Below are 13,016 nucleotides of genomic sequence, written 5' to 3' on the forward strand. Positions count from 1 at the left end.
TAAAATAGCACAGAATTCATACATTTGTTGATGAATATTTATTAACAAAACTGACCACATTGCAATCTTTTAAATGCTCATGTGAAAATTTTCTCAAAACATATATATTTGCTACACTGAATATTTTGTACCACAAAAAAGGGATAGCAGAACTGAGATACTTGAGTAAGATTTACATATTCTATATTAAAATTGTTTTTCCTTTTTGTTAATGAAAAGCAGCTAAGCCAAAAGTGTGCTTAATATGAATATATACGAACTTCTAATGAGTTTTCCAGTATCCCGAATAAATAAAAACTAAAAGAATAAGTACAACATGCATAGATTATTCCACAGCACATGCTTTATTTGGACTTAAACACTGGTAATTTCATTCTAAACACTTGGTTCACATACAATTTTATGTGTGTAGTAGACTATACAGAATATACAAACCAAAGCTACATGAGTACATAGTTTTTTAAAAATTATGTTTCATAAAGAATACAAAGAAAAATAACCACACATCCAGTATCTCACAATTGCTAAAAATAAAACTACAGAGATGTAAAATATAAACAAATCAAACCACACAGATTAATCAATTTTGAAAGAAAAATTATAGGCCAGCACCAGCCATTCTTTGAAGAACCCAAATAATTAAAGAAAGCACAATTTTATTACAAAGCTAACTATGCATAGGAATATATAAAATAATTCTACAATATATAATACTACAATAACAAGTTTTTCCACAATGTATAGTAGCCTCTCTCTAATCAGTTATTTCTAATCCTACCTAGTTAAGTATTTAACTAGTGATGTAATAATGGCAACCTAATTTCTGGCACACAATGTAAAATGACATATAACTTCATTAAATTCAAAGTACTATAGTCAATTTTAAACTATCATAAAGGTGTATGCAAAGGCCTTTTTGAAAAACAAGGCTATAGGAATATAAGAAAACTAGTTTTCCAAGATTCAAATAACAAAAGGGTTATATAAATGCACACATTATATTTCCTAAGTAAAAACCATCAAATCAAGATCACAAAAATATTATCCAAAAAAGGTCATATTTTTTCATCACTCATCTTTGCCCCTGCATCGTCATCACAGCTGTCTAATTCAGCAAGACCACTTTCTGATTCAGTGTGTCTTTCCTGCATTGCCACTCGGTTTCCAGCATCACTGTTCGAAGCAGCAGCTGCAGCAGCTGGGTCAGCCGGGCTTTCTTCTCCCTCTACTTTAGCTAGCCTGTAACTAGTCAGCATCTCCTCCAGAAGTTGTCGGTAGTTTCCCCTATGATTAATTCTCATTTGCCTGAGTGCTTCCACCAATTTTCCCTGTGATCCACTTTCCTCTGCTTCATCGGAGGCCTTTTTTTAAGATTCAAGACCCCAGTGTCAGTAGACAAACTAGGATATTACATGTATGTCATAACATATCACACAAAACACTAATTTTTCTACCATGAGCAATATAATTAAGCATGAGAACATTTTTTAAATTAAATTTCAGTTCTTACCTTTATAGATTAATAAAAACTTCTAATTGTAACATTAAGTTATTTTTAGCAAATTATCATTAACTAGTTTGTATTATTTCAGTTACCATTTGAAAGTCAATCTGAAATTTACTTTGCTTTTGGAATTCAACAAGAATAAACATTTCCTAAAAGTAACTTACTTAAAAAGAAAGATTGTTAGCTATAATGATGTAGTTCAAAAGGAAATTTGTGTTTAAAGAGAGGAAAAGGACAGAAAAAGCAGACCATCGGAATGTTAGTTTCTTCATTTCTGCTAAAAAGTAGGAGAGAACATGCAACATGTAAACTACAAAAGTTTTAAATTGGATTTTTTTTGAGATTTAAAAATTTTAAGATAATTCTATTTTTGCTCTTAGATACAAATTTTAATAAAACCACATCTAGATAAAACACATATTCAAGCTTATTAGCAGAAAAGGCTGTCATCATCTAATGCTGGGAAAATATAAATATAAAATGTGATGCTGATAGAGATGTTCTAAGGCATACTCTCAACTATCTTTGGAGACTTTCTTCAGAAGTTAATAAAACCACACAATAAATTATATTTATTAGAGAAAAAAAAAAAAGAGCATGTCAGTGCTTAAAAAAGTCCTCATGGCAAAAAAGCAAACTATGATCACGACTATGCTCCCCTTTGTGTGTTTTGGGTATGTCTGTGTATTGTTCCTTTTTATATATTTAAAGTGCCTGGAAAAAAGGAAATACACTAAAATTATGGATGATACAGGATAATGGGTAGTGGAGCTTAAATGCTTTACTTCAAATTTCCTATTTTCTACCACAAGCATATTAACAGTCAAATGAACTATTCTGCAAAATGTGTTCTCTAAGATTTTCTTCCTACTATTTTTCCCCTTTACCTTTCCTCTTATACTAAAAAATGCTTCCCCGAAGTTTCTCATTTGAGCATATTCTGGAAGGGTTATGATTGAATGAGGCAAGTGCATTCATTCTACTCACAAACCTTGTCAGTTTTCTTATCAAATCTTCCAAAAAAAATTGCTCTATGCGATGGTGTTTCATAAAGACCCACTGGAAGGTTCACACCCACCCCCCAACCCCAACAAACAAAATGCTTTCCTACTACTTTTTAAAGTGCATCTGTAGACATCAGTACAAAATCTGCTATGAGCAGCTGACTTACACGAAGAAGTTGAGTACTGACCCTGGTTTTACAACATAATCACTTGTGAGATTTTTAAAAACTATACAGATGTCAAAACTGCAGTTTAAGACACAGAGGTTCAGAGGATCTGGGTTTTGTTTTCTTTCTTTTAAAAATAAGGCCTGACACTTTGTACCTGTGATATACAGTCAGAGCAGAGAATTCCTGATACACACTGAACTACACTAAACTCTACTTCAAGTAGTACTGTGATAGGTGGTTTGAAGTTCAATATATTTGTGTTCAATTTGATGGCTTGAAAAAATAAACCACGCCTCTCATTCTCAAATTGTGTCCTTTATCATGAAAGCAACCACTATATTTCTGTGAATGACTACAGTAGTGGTAGTTTGTTAAAGGTAGGCAGGAGGATCTCTGTGAGTTCAAGGCCAGCCTGGTCTACATAGTGAATTCCAGGATAGCTGGGGCTACAGGGAGACCCTGTCTCAAAAAAACCAAATAATAATAATAATAATAATAATAATAATAATAATACACTAAAACCAAACCAGTAAATCGAAACAGGTATCACAAAGTCACTAAACTGACAAACTGACACAAACTTTTAGCCAATGACCACATTTAAAGATCATTTTACCAGCCGGGCGTGGTGGTACATGCCTTTAATCCCAGCACTCATGAGGCAGAGGCAGGCAGATCTGTGAGTTCAAGGCCAGCCCAGCCAACATACTGAGTTCCAGGGCCAGCTGGGGCTACAAGGAGACCCTGTCTCAAAAAGACCAAAAAAAAAGTCATTTTACCTCATGGAAAACTCCTTTTTCTCACTGTTCTGACAAGATGATAGATGATTTGTGGCTGACTGAAACATCTTTCCCAGCAACTGCATTTTTCAAAATACTATTACATAATTCTCTTCTGGCTCTTACTACTATCACAAAGGGAAGCTAGTCTCTAGGTTCTCACAATTTCTTTACTTGAACTTAAAATGTTCATACACCTAAATAATTAAAAAAAAAAAGTTCAAAAAAAGGGAAAAAGATAGTACCACTTTGTGTCCTATATCTGCAAAGCTTTTTCAGCACACATTATCAAAATAATGCATCTAATTGATATTTAAATTATGAATATGAACTAGCATGTATGTCCAGGCACCCTATACCTAGGGTGAGGTTTTTCGATCATCTTCATTTCATACAAGAAGATAATAGCCTTTGGATGACTTTTCTCTACTTTGGCTAAGTTCCTGTCAGATCTGATTAAACTTGCCATTACTTAAAAAAAAAAGTTCATACACCAATTAATTCCGGTTATATTAATTATTATATTAATTCCACTTTGCAACTGTTCACAAGTCTTTCAAACTAGAATGAAGATTTTTTTTCTCATATTCTTTTCTTCTTTCTTTCTTTCTTTTTTTTTTTTTGAAGCAGGGTCTCCCCAGCTGTTCCTGGAGCTCACTATGTAGACCAGGCTGGCCTTGAACTCACAGAGATCTGCCTGCCTCTGCCTCCCAAGTGCTGGGACTACAGGCATGTGCCACCACACCCAGCTTCTCATATTATTTTCTATATCCTTCACACCAGCTACGAAGGGGGGGAAATAAAATCAACATTTGTTTTAAGAATTTTATAAAAAATGTCATTAAATCCTGACAGGTACTCTCTCAAATAATACTGCAACTCTCTTTGTAAGTGAAGAGACTAAGGCTCAGAGAAATCTGTTCTTTGTGTGAGGGGCAGAGCTCAGATCCATCTGAATGTTTGACTGAATGTATTTTATGGTGAATTAACAGTTATTGCATGGGAAATATCCCGTGTATCTAGATATTTACCAAAGAAATAATGCTGAAAATCATGGTAAAACTATACCACATTATTTCATATGCCCATATTCTCTCTCTCTCTCTCTCTCTCTCTCTCTCTCTCTCTCTCAGAGAGAAAAGAAAGCTAGTAAAAGTATGTCTTTGAAATTGTACAAAATGCTTGTCAGCTAAAACAAGTATTTTAGAACTAATATTTTCATAATAGCACATATGTCTACTGCATTTATCCATCTGGAGTAAAATACAAATGATTCTATGTAAAATTTAACAGTGAGAGGAGAAAATACGGAGATTCCCTTGAGCTTAAAAGAGCCTTATCCATCCTATTTTTCTCTCCCCTTCTCAAAAGTCCTAACACCTTCAAAAGTTTTTAGATGAGTATATATTGTACACACACACACACACACACACACACACACACACACACACACACACGCACAAGAGAGAAAGAGAGTGTGTCTCATATAACCCAAGCTGCTTTAAATTCACTATTGTTTCAGGATCACCCTGAACTTCTGATGCTCCTGCATCTACTTGTTGAGTGCTGAAATTTATAAGAGTGTGCCACTATACCAGTTTTATGTGGTGCTGGGATTGAATTCAAAGCTCTATGTATGTTATGAAAGTACTCGATCAACTGAGCTACAGCCCCTGCCCCTTATAATGTGCATTTGAATTAAAAAGAAATGTAAAGTATTTTACAAGTACAGGAGATTTATATTTAAAAAGTAGAAAATAACTTAAGTACAGACATCTGTAATCTCTAAATACCTGGGAGAGGCATCAAGGAACACAACAGGTTTTAGAATCAGCTTCCCGTGCTTTGTGATTCTTAGTGTCATAGGAAGGTGTGGAGATTATCCTCAACAGACACAACCAGGCACAATTAGGGATTGACTAAATTCAAATTAACTAACATTTTACCCTTTAAAAATCATCAATTTACACAAACTACTTTGACCAATGATATACTAAAGAGCTGTCTTTGAGGAAAGAACCTAACATTTTTGTGTTTAAAATATGAACTAAAAAATACAGACTTTTAGACTAGGGCTATGGCTCACTAGCAAGCACAAGAACCTGAGTTTGGATCTCAAGAACCCATGTAAAAAGGCCAGAGGTCAGGGAAATATGACATACATGGATCCCTGAATCTCACTGGCCACCCACTTTAGTCCAACCAATGAGCTTCAAATCAGTGAGAGACTCTAAATTCTAAAAAAAAAAAAAATACAGGTGGAGAGCAATTGAGGAAAGTTACCCAACACTGACCTTGAGCCTCCACCACAGCATACAACTGTATACAACCACATTAACAAATGTATACATCACACATCCATATACAAAAAATCTAGACTTTCATGCCAATTAGCAAGCCAGTTTTTTTGTTTTATTTTATGTATGTGTGTTTATGTAGTCTAGGGGTCAACCTCTGGCATCATTCCTCAGTTGATATCTACTTTATTAGAGGAGGATCTGTCACTGAGACTTGAGGCTCACTAATTAGGCTACATTGGCTAGTGAACCCCAGTTATCTTACCTCCATCTCCCCAGTGCTGGGATTACAACCATGTGCTACGATGCCTGGACTTTTACACAGGTGCTAGGGATCAAACTCAGGTCCTTAGGCTTCTATGGCAAGCATTTTACCAACTAAGCTATCTCCACAGCACCCAAAACCTCATTTAAAAGGATTTTATTTATTTATTTATTTATTTATTTATTTATTTATTTAAGCTATTTATATGTGTACAAGTGGTTTTCCCTGCATGTAAACTCACCACATGTGTGCAATGTCCTCAAGGTCAGAAGAGGGCATCAGATCCCTTGGAACTGCAGTCAAGGATGGCTGTGAGCCACCACGTGGGGTTCTGGGAACCCAAGTCTTCTCTAAGAACAATCATTGCTCTTAACCCTGAGCCATCTCTAAAGCTCCCTACAACCTCATTTTTATTTATTTATTTTTTTTGATCTTTTTGAGACAGGGTCTCTCTGTAGCCCCAGCTGTCCTAGAACTCACTTTGTACACTAGGCTGGCCTTGAATTCACAGAGATCCGCATGCCTCTGCCTCCCGAGTGCTGGGATTAAAGGCGTGCTCCACCATGCCCGGCCTAACAGCCTCATTTTTAAAGGTTACGTGTGTGTACACATATGTGTACATATGTGGAAACCAGAGGTCAGTGTCTAGTGTCTTCCTCAATCACTCTCCACCTTATTTTTTAACTTTGTTTAATTAATGTGTATGGGTGTTATACCTGTAGGTATGTAAGGGCACCCATGTCCTGCAATGCCCGCAGAGGCCAGAAGAGGGCATCAGATCCCATGGTACTGGAGTTAAGGATGGTTGTTAGCTGCCATGTGGGTGCTAAGAGACGGACCTGGGTCCTGTGCAAGAACAGCCAGTGCTCTTAACCACTGAGCCATCTCTCCAGCCCCTCCACCTTTTTTTTTTTTTTTTTTTTTTTTTTTTTTGAGATAGGAACTCTCACTGAACCTGTAGCTGGCCAGCAAGCTCCAAAAATTCTCCCATCTCTGCCTCTCAAGCACTGGAATTATGCGTTTGTGCCCACCACACCAGCTTTTATGTAGGTCCTGGGGGTCAAACTCAAGTGTTCATGTTTAGATGGCAAGCATTTCACTGACTGGGTCATCACTCCTATTAAAACTTCTTTTTTTTTTTTTTTTCCTTTTCTGTTTTTTTGAGACAGGATCTCCCTGTAGCCTCAGCTGGCCTCAATCTCACAAAGATCTGCCTGCCTCTGCCACCCAAGTGCTGTGATTAAAGGCATGTGCCACCAAGCCTGGTCCTTAAAGGTTATTGTAAGAATATTAAACAAATTATTAGACATAAGTAAATTGGGGGCTGGGGGACTAGAGAGATGGCTCAGTGGTTAAGAGCACTGGGTGTTCTTTCAGGGGACCTGAGTTCAGTTCCCAGCACCCACACAGCAGCTAACCACCACCCCTAACTCCAGTTTCAGGGGATCTGATGGCATCTTCTAGCCTCTGTGGGCACTGACTGCATGCAGGTGGTACACTTACATGTATGCAGGTAAAACACATATATACACATAAAATTTAAAAATTTTAAAAATAAAAAGAAATGAGTAAGTTGGAGCTGGGGAGATGACTCAGCAGTTAAGAGTACTGGCTGCTCTTGCAGAGAACCAGGTTTGGGTCCCAGTACCCACATGGCAAATAACAACTGCCACTCTAGTTCCAAGGGATGCACTGCCCTCTTCTGGTCTCTGTGGCATAGTGCACATACATGCAAACAAAACGCTCATACACATAAAATTTTAAGAAAGAAATAGAAACAAGAAAGCCTTTCCTATTCAAGAAAGGTTTTCTGATGCTAGGTGTGGTGGCGTATACCTTTAATTCCAGTACTTGGGAGGCAGAGGCAGAGAGATCTAAGTGGGCTCAAGGTCAGCTTGGTCTACACAGTGAGTTCAAAGTCAACCAGTATCACATAGTGTGACCCTGTCTCAAAAATTAAAAAAAAAAGGTTTTCTATTGTTTGTGATGCTAGGGGTTGAGCCTAGGGCCTTAAATCTACCACTAAGCTACATCCCAGCTCAACAAGTACTGACGTTTCATCATGTGCTAGGATTATTAATAGGGGGATTATAGTCATAATTGTCATTTAAGCACCAGATCTTAACTCACAGCCAGCATTCTAGAAAAAGGAAAGGGCATGATCACAGAGCCTTGACTAATACAAGAACTTGGGTCAAACTGGAGTTGTACTTCGATTTTATGGTGTATGGAGAAATTTTTTAAGCAATTATTGTTTGAGAGCCACAGGCTCCTTTGACAAACTGACGAAAACCACTGATATATTAAGAATGTGCACATATTACAAATACACATTTTAAAAAATTTCTGGGGATTTTCTGAAGATTTTTGTTTTTTAGTCAGGAACATATCAATATTTTTTGCATCAGTGTCTGAACATGTTCTAAATGGTTGAACTAAATAAACAATGTTAGCAAACAACAATTCTTTAGACGTTCCTTAAGCTTTCTGAATATATTTAAAATTGTGATTTCTGGCTGATATCCAAATGGACTACTGTTGGGCACACATTATCCAAAAGATTTTGGCAATTCAGTATCCCCTTCCCTTTTCTTGAATTCTTTGGGTGCTGGGGGACTGAAAAAGCCTCATATTTGGTAGGCAAGGGCTCTACTTCTGGCCTATAGCCCCCGGCCCATCACATTCTGTATTCTGTTATTCTTTACTAAACTACACAAAACACCTTCATTTTTCTTTTTTTTAGTTGTCTTTGTAAGTATATGGTAAGCAACATGTGCATATGGACGGGATCATGCCTCTCCTCCATCAATTCACTGTTTGACTGTGAGGAATTAATCTGCTGAAATCAATGGAAAGCTTATGCACAAAGATAGTTAAGTATGTAATCTTAAATTTATATAGCCATATAAAATCTTATTTAATATAAGTATACAGTTTAAGCATTTACCCTCAGTTTCAAGGTTCTGTTGCTTATTTATTCACTGTTAAGTAGCTACCATGTATAATTATTTTCTCTTAAAAAAAGTCAACAGTCAGGGCTGGGCATGGTGGTACACCCCTTTAATCCCAGCACTTGGCAGGTGAATCTCTCAGAGATCAAGGCCAACCTAATAGTTCCAGGCCAGCTGGGGTTACAGGGAGAACCTGCCTCAAGAAAAACAAAATAACAAAATGAAACAAAAGAAAAATCAAAAGCCTTCTTTGGTATATGTTAAAAAGTAGACACAGTAAACATTTTCAAAATTTTGGATGGAGTAAAAGATTTCTTAGGGGGATTAAGAAATTTAGATAACCCACCAAAAGGCTGCACTCTGAAAATCTGAGGAAACAGAAGTACATCCACAACTAATGATCAGTATCTTTGGAAAACTTACCTCCTCTAACTACAGTGGTGGATGCACATGGCATCTACAATCTAAGACTCTCTTCTTACCTCTTAGATGTACCACAGATTTACGTTGTCAATATCCTTTACTCGAGTGGAATTTCTCTGAGTTTATCATATGACAAGTCTTTATTTTTACATTAATGCTCACAGTTTTGGATATAATTCTTTAACACTGGGGTACTAGCCACACAGAGAAGCTTCCAATAATTACTAGACTAAGTATAAGCTGTTATTAGCAATCATTTTTATGACAGTGAATATTTCATCTATTAAGAAATTATATTTATTAAAGAATAATAAAAAAATAAACTGCAATAATGAATGCTGGAAAGCAATGTAATTAACAAAAAATGTCTATGTAATAGCTACTATTTCTCTCAAGAGCTACCAAGAGGCTACAGATGTGGAGGTGAGTCTATTTCTTCTCAAGGAATTTCATTACTAAGTATCACACCCTTAAAGCTTTGAAATAGATGTATATTTTAAACAGGTCATTTTTAGATGCCTGAAAACCCTATCAGAAGATATTTATAATTGATTAACTTTGAAATTGAGTCCAATTAAAGCAAGGGCAATCAATGTTTTCTCTTCTGCTATGAGTATTAAAAGATATGTAGAGGGGCAGCTACTGTTCATCACCATTCCAGCATAGTAAGAGGGAAAGGGACAGAGCTCTTTCTGCTTTGATGAGGCACAGTAGAGCACTCAGCTCTTCATAGAGCCATAATACATCACTATCCCAAAGAAATTATCATCAGTAGCCCAACTGGGCACACAGAGGCAGTGAAAGGACTGGTGGTTAAAATAGTAACTCATTTACTTTTAGGCTAGTAGCATCCTGCTAAAGAAAATGAGATTTTTTTTTTTTAAGTGCTAGTTTTTAAGTGAAATGTTTTATTTTGCTTAACTTGCTAGTAAAATCAAACTTTTGCAACATTTAGGTTAGTAGCTGGGTGTTGTGAAAGTCATATTAGAAACTAGTTATCCATTTTGAGTGTGTTGGCCAGGTTAAGCACACTACTGGTATTCCAGACACTGGCACGGACTTGGGGCTGGGGGTGGGGGGAGGAAGAGCATGCTGGGCTGAGACAGCTATATGTAGAGCCTTGGATCTCAGGCCCTGAGTCATTCTGGGCTGGATGAGTCTACAGGGCCCCAGGCAGAAAGGGTGGCACCAGAGATAGGGCAGCCTTGGAAGAAAGAAGCAGGCCGCCAACTCAGAAGGGCGGCTGAGGACATCCAGTGTACTGGCTACTAAGAGATCCCACACTGCTTCAAAATTAGGGCAAAGCCACAGACACACACTTGCTCAGGATCTTAAAAATGAGATATTTAAAAGCACATTCTTAGCTGGGCACATGCCTTCAGTCCCAGCACTCAAGGAGGTAGAGGCAGGTGGATCTCTGTGAGTTCAAGGCCAGCCTGGTCTACGTAGTGAGTTCCAGGCCAGCTGGGGCTACAGGGAGACCCTGTTTCAAAAAGACCAAAAAAAATAACTAAAATAAAATAAGAGCATATTCTTGCCTCAAAATTAAGCTATCTAGGAGGCCAGGTGTGGTAGCACACACCTGTAATTATGGAAGGCAGAGGAAGAGAGATCTCTGTGAGATGAGGACAGCCTGATCTACAAAGCAAGTTCCAGATCAGGGCTATGTAGGGAGAACCTGTCTCAAAAAACTAAACAAAACAAAAAATTATGGTATATGGGAGGAGGAGGAAAGGCAGACCTACAGAAAACAGGAACGGGCAAAACAAAAAAGGTTATTTGATGCAAAGATGAAGTGTCAGCAAGGCTATCTACTACAACAAATTTTATCTCTAAGTTAATACATTCTCTAAAGTTTGAACTGACTCCTTAAAACGGAAACAAGTCAGTAATTACATACAGACATCATTATGTGAATGTATTCATATCTAGTATCATGTTATAAAATTACTTCAAATGCTTAGGAAATAAACTAAAACTTACCCCATCACTTTCTCTGTGTGGATTCAGTCTACTATAAACAGCTTCAATAACACTGCGCCTAAAAGAAAGTGTGCTTTTATTATGTATAATTTTAACCTCACATTTAAAATATTTTGACTATAGCAAAGAACTGTCACATTAAATATTTGCTGAGAAAACTTTTTTACAGTTCATTCATTATTTGATCTTACACAGCCCACTTGTTCTCATTTAGCAAAAGGCCTTCATCCTCAAAGAATGTAGTTCTTAGAAAAAAAAAAAAATTCTGGGGCTGGTGCCAATGACTTAGTGGTTAAAGGTACTTGCTGTCAAGTCTGATGACCTGAGTTCAATCTCTAGAACCCACATGGTAGAGGAGAGAACCCAGTCTGGAAAACTGTCCTCTGATCGCCACATGTACATGTGCTAAAGCAAGCTCATGGCCACCTCCCAAAAAACATGTAAATGTAAAAAATAAGTATATTTTATTGTTTCACCTCTAGTTAAATGATGTACTTCTGATGTGCTTTCTTCCCAAAATTTATTTAATTACTAAATACAAATGAACTCAAAACTAGCTTCTTTTTTTTTTTTTTCCTACTTACTTGCCAGCAAGACCTCCCCCAGGTGGCAAATTTGGGATATTTTCTGCAGACAAAATGCGCATAACATGGGCAAGATCAGGCATTCCTTCCTCCCCAGACTTCTCCATAATTTCTGTAAGATAGAAAAAAAAAAGTCCCTTAATTAATATTAAAAGGTATTTGAGTATTCCCCACCAAGAGGTACAACTTGGTAATACCTAGTTTAAAACAAGCAAGCAAACAAAAACCCTTAGAAGGAACAAAGCGTAATATAAAAAGTCATTTCAATGTACATGTTCATTCAAATATTTTCATAAAAGCACAACAATAAGAACAATATAGAAAACTGTCAGAGTAATAGTAAGTGAAATAGCTAATAATGAATAAAAATGATCCCCATAACCAAGGACATGGAGGAAATTATGTGGTACATACAGAGGTGTATGTTGAAGACCAGAGGTCAATGTCAGGTGTCCTTGATTGCTCTCCACCTTACTTTTTCAGACAGGGTCTCTCTCACTGAATCTGGAATTCATTCATTTGGCTACCCTGGCAGGAATCTGTTTGTCTCTGCCCCTGCCTCCTCCAGTCCTAGGATGTACCACCATGCCTGACTTTTACATGGATCTGAACTCAAATCCTCAAGCTTGTGTGGCAGGCACTTTATGGACTAAATAATCTCTCCAAGGGAGAAAAAAATTTAATTTAATGTAAAAATAATGTAAGCTGAGCACAGTGGCACATGCCTGCAATCTCAGCACTTAGGAGGCAGAGGCAGGAGTTCAGGATTACCTAGGATACACAGTGAATTCAAGGCCAGACTGAGTTACACAGTGAGACTCTGTCCCAAAAAAGGTGTCATAGGAAAACAATGGCTGAATAAGATCATTTAAAAAAGAGAAATTTAAAATAAAATGAAGAATTTATACTCTTTCATTTTTATATGTAACTTATGGAAGAGATTTAAAAAAATATTATTTTATGTGTATGAATGCATTGCCTGTATGTATGTGAGTGCACTAATGTCGTGCAATGCTAAGGAGGTCAGAAGAGGGCTGACCTGGAACTGGAGTT

The 13,016-nt window shown here is 37.0% G+C and overlaps 1 protein-coding gene across 3 annotated transcripts in view; it reads right to left on the reverse strand.

Annotated features, from left to right (window-relative positions):
- The window catches only part of Ppm1b (protein phosphatase, Mg2+/Mn2+ dependent 1B), a 70,461-nt gene that overhangs the window by 10,776 nt on the left and 46,669 nt on the right, over positions 1–13,016 (reverse strand). For 2 of the 3 annotated variants that reach the window (XM_008823082.3, XM_008823083.2), the window contains exons 4-5: positions 11,964–12,075; positions 11,380–11,437 (exon numbers count right to left, since the gene is read on the reverse strand). In XM_008823082.3, the coding sequence (XP_008821304.1) occupies positions 11,380–11,437; positions 11,964–12,075 (170 nt within the window). Of the gene's footprint in view, positions 1–321; positions 1,362–11,379; positions 11,438–11,963; positions 12,076–13,016 lie in introns of those variants that run through there. The other variant, XM_008823081.3, reaches the window with a different exon arrangement.

Source organism: Nannospalax galili, unplaced genomic scaffold, assembly GCF_000622305.1.
Source record: "Nannospalax galili isolate Female #2095 unplaced genomic scaffold, S.galili_v1.0 scaffold286, whole genome shotgun sequence".
Classification (NCBI taxonomy): Eukaryota; Metazoa; Chordata; class Mammalia; order Rodentia; family Spalacidae; genus Nannospalax; species Nannospalax galili.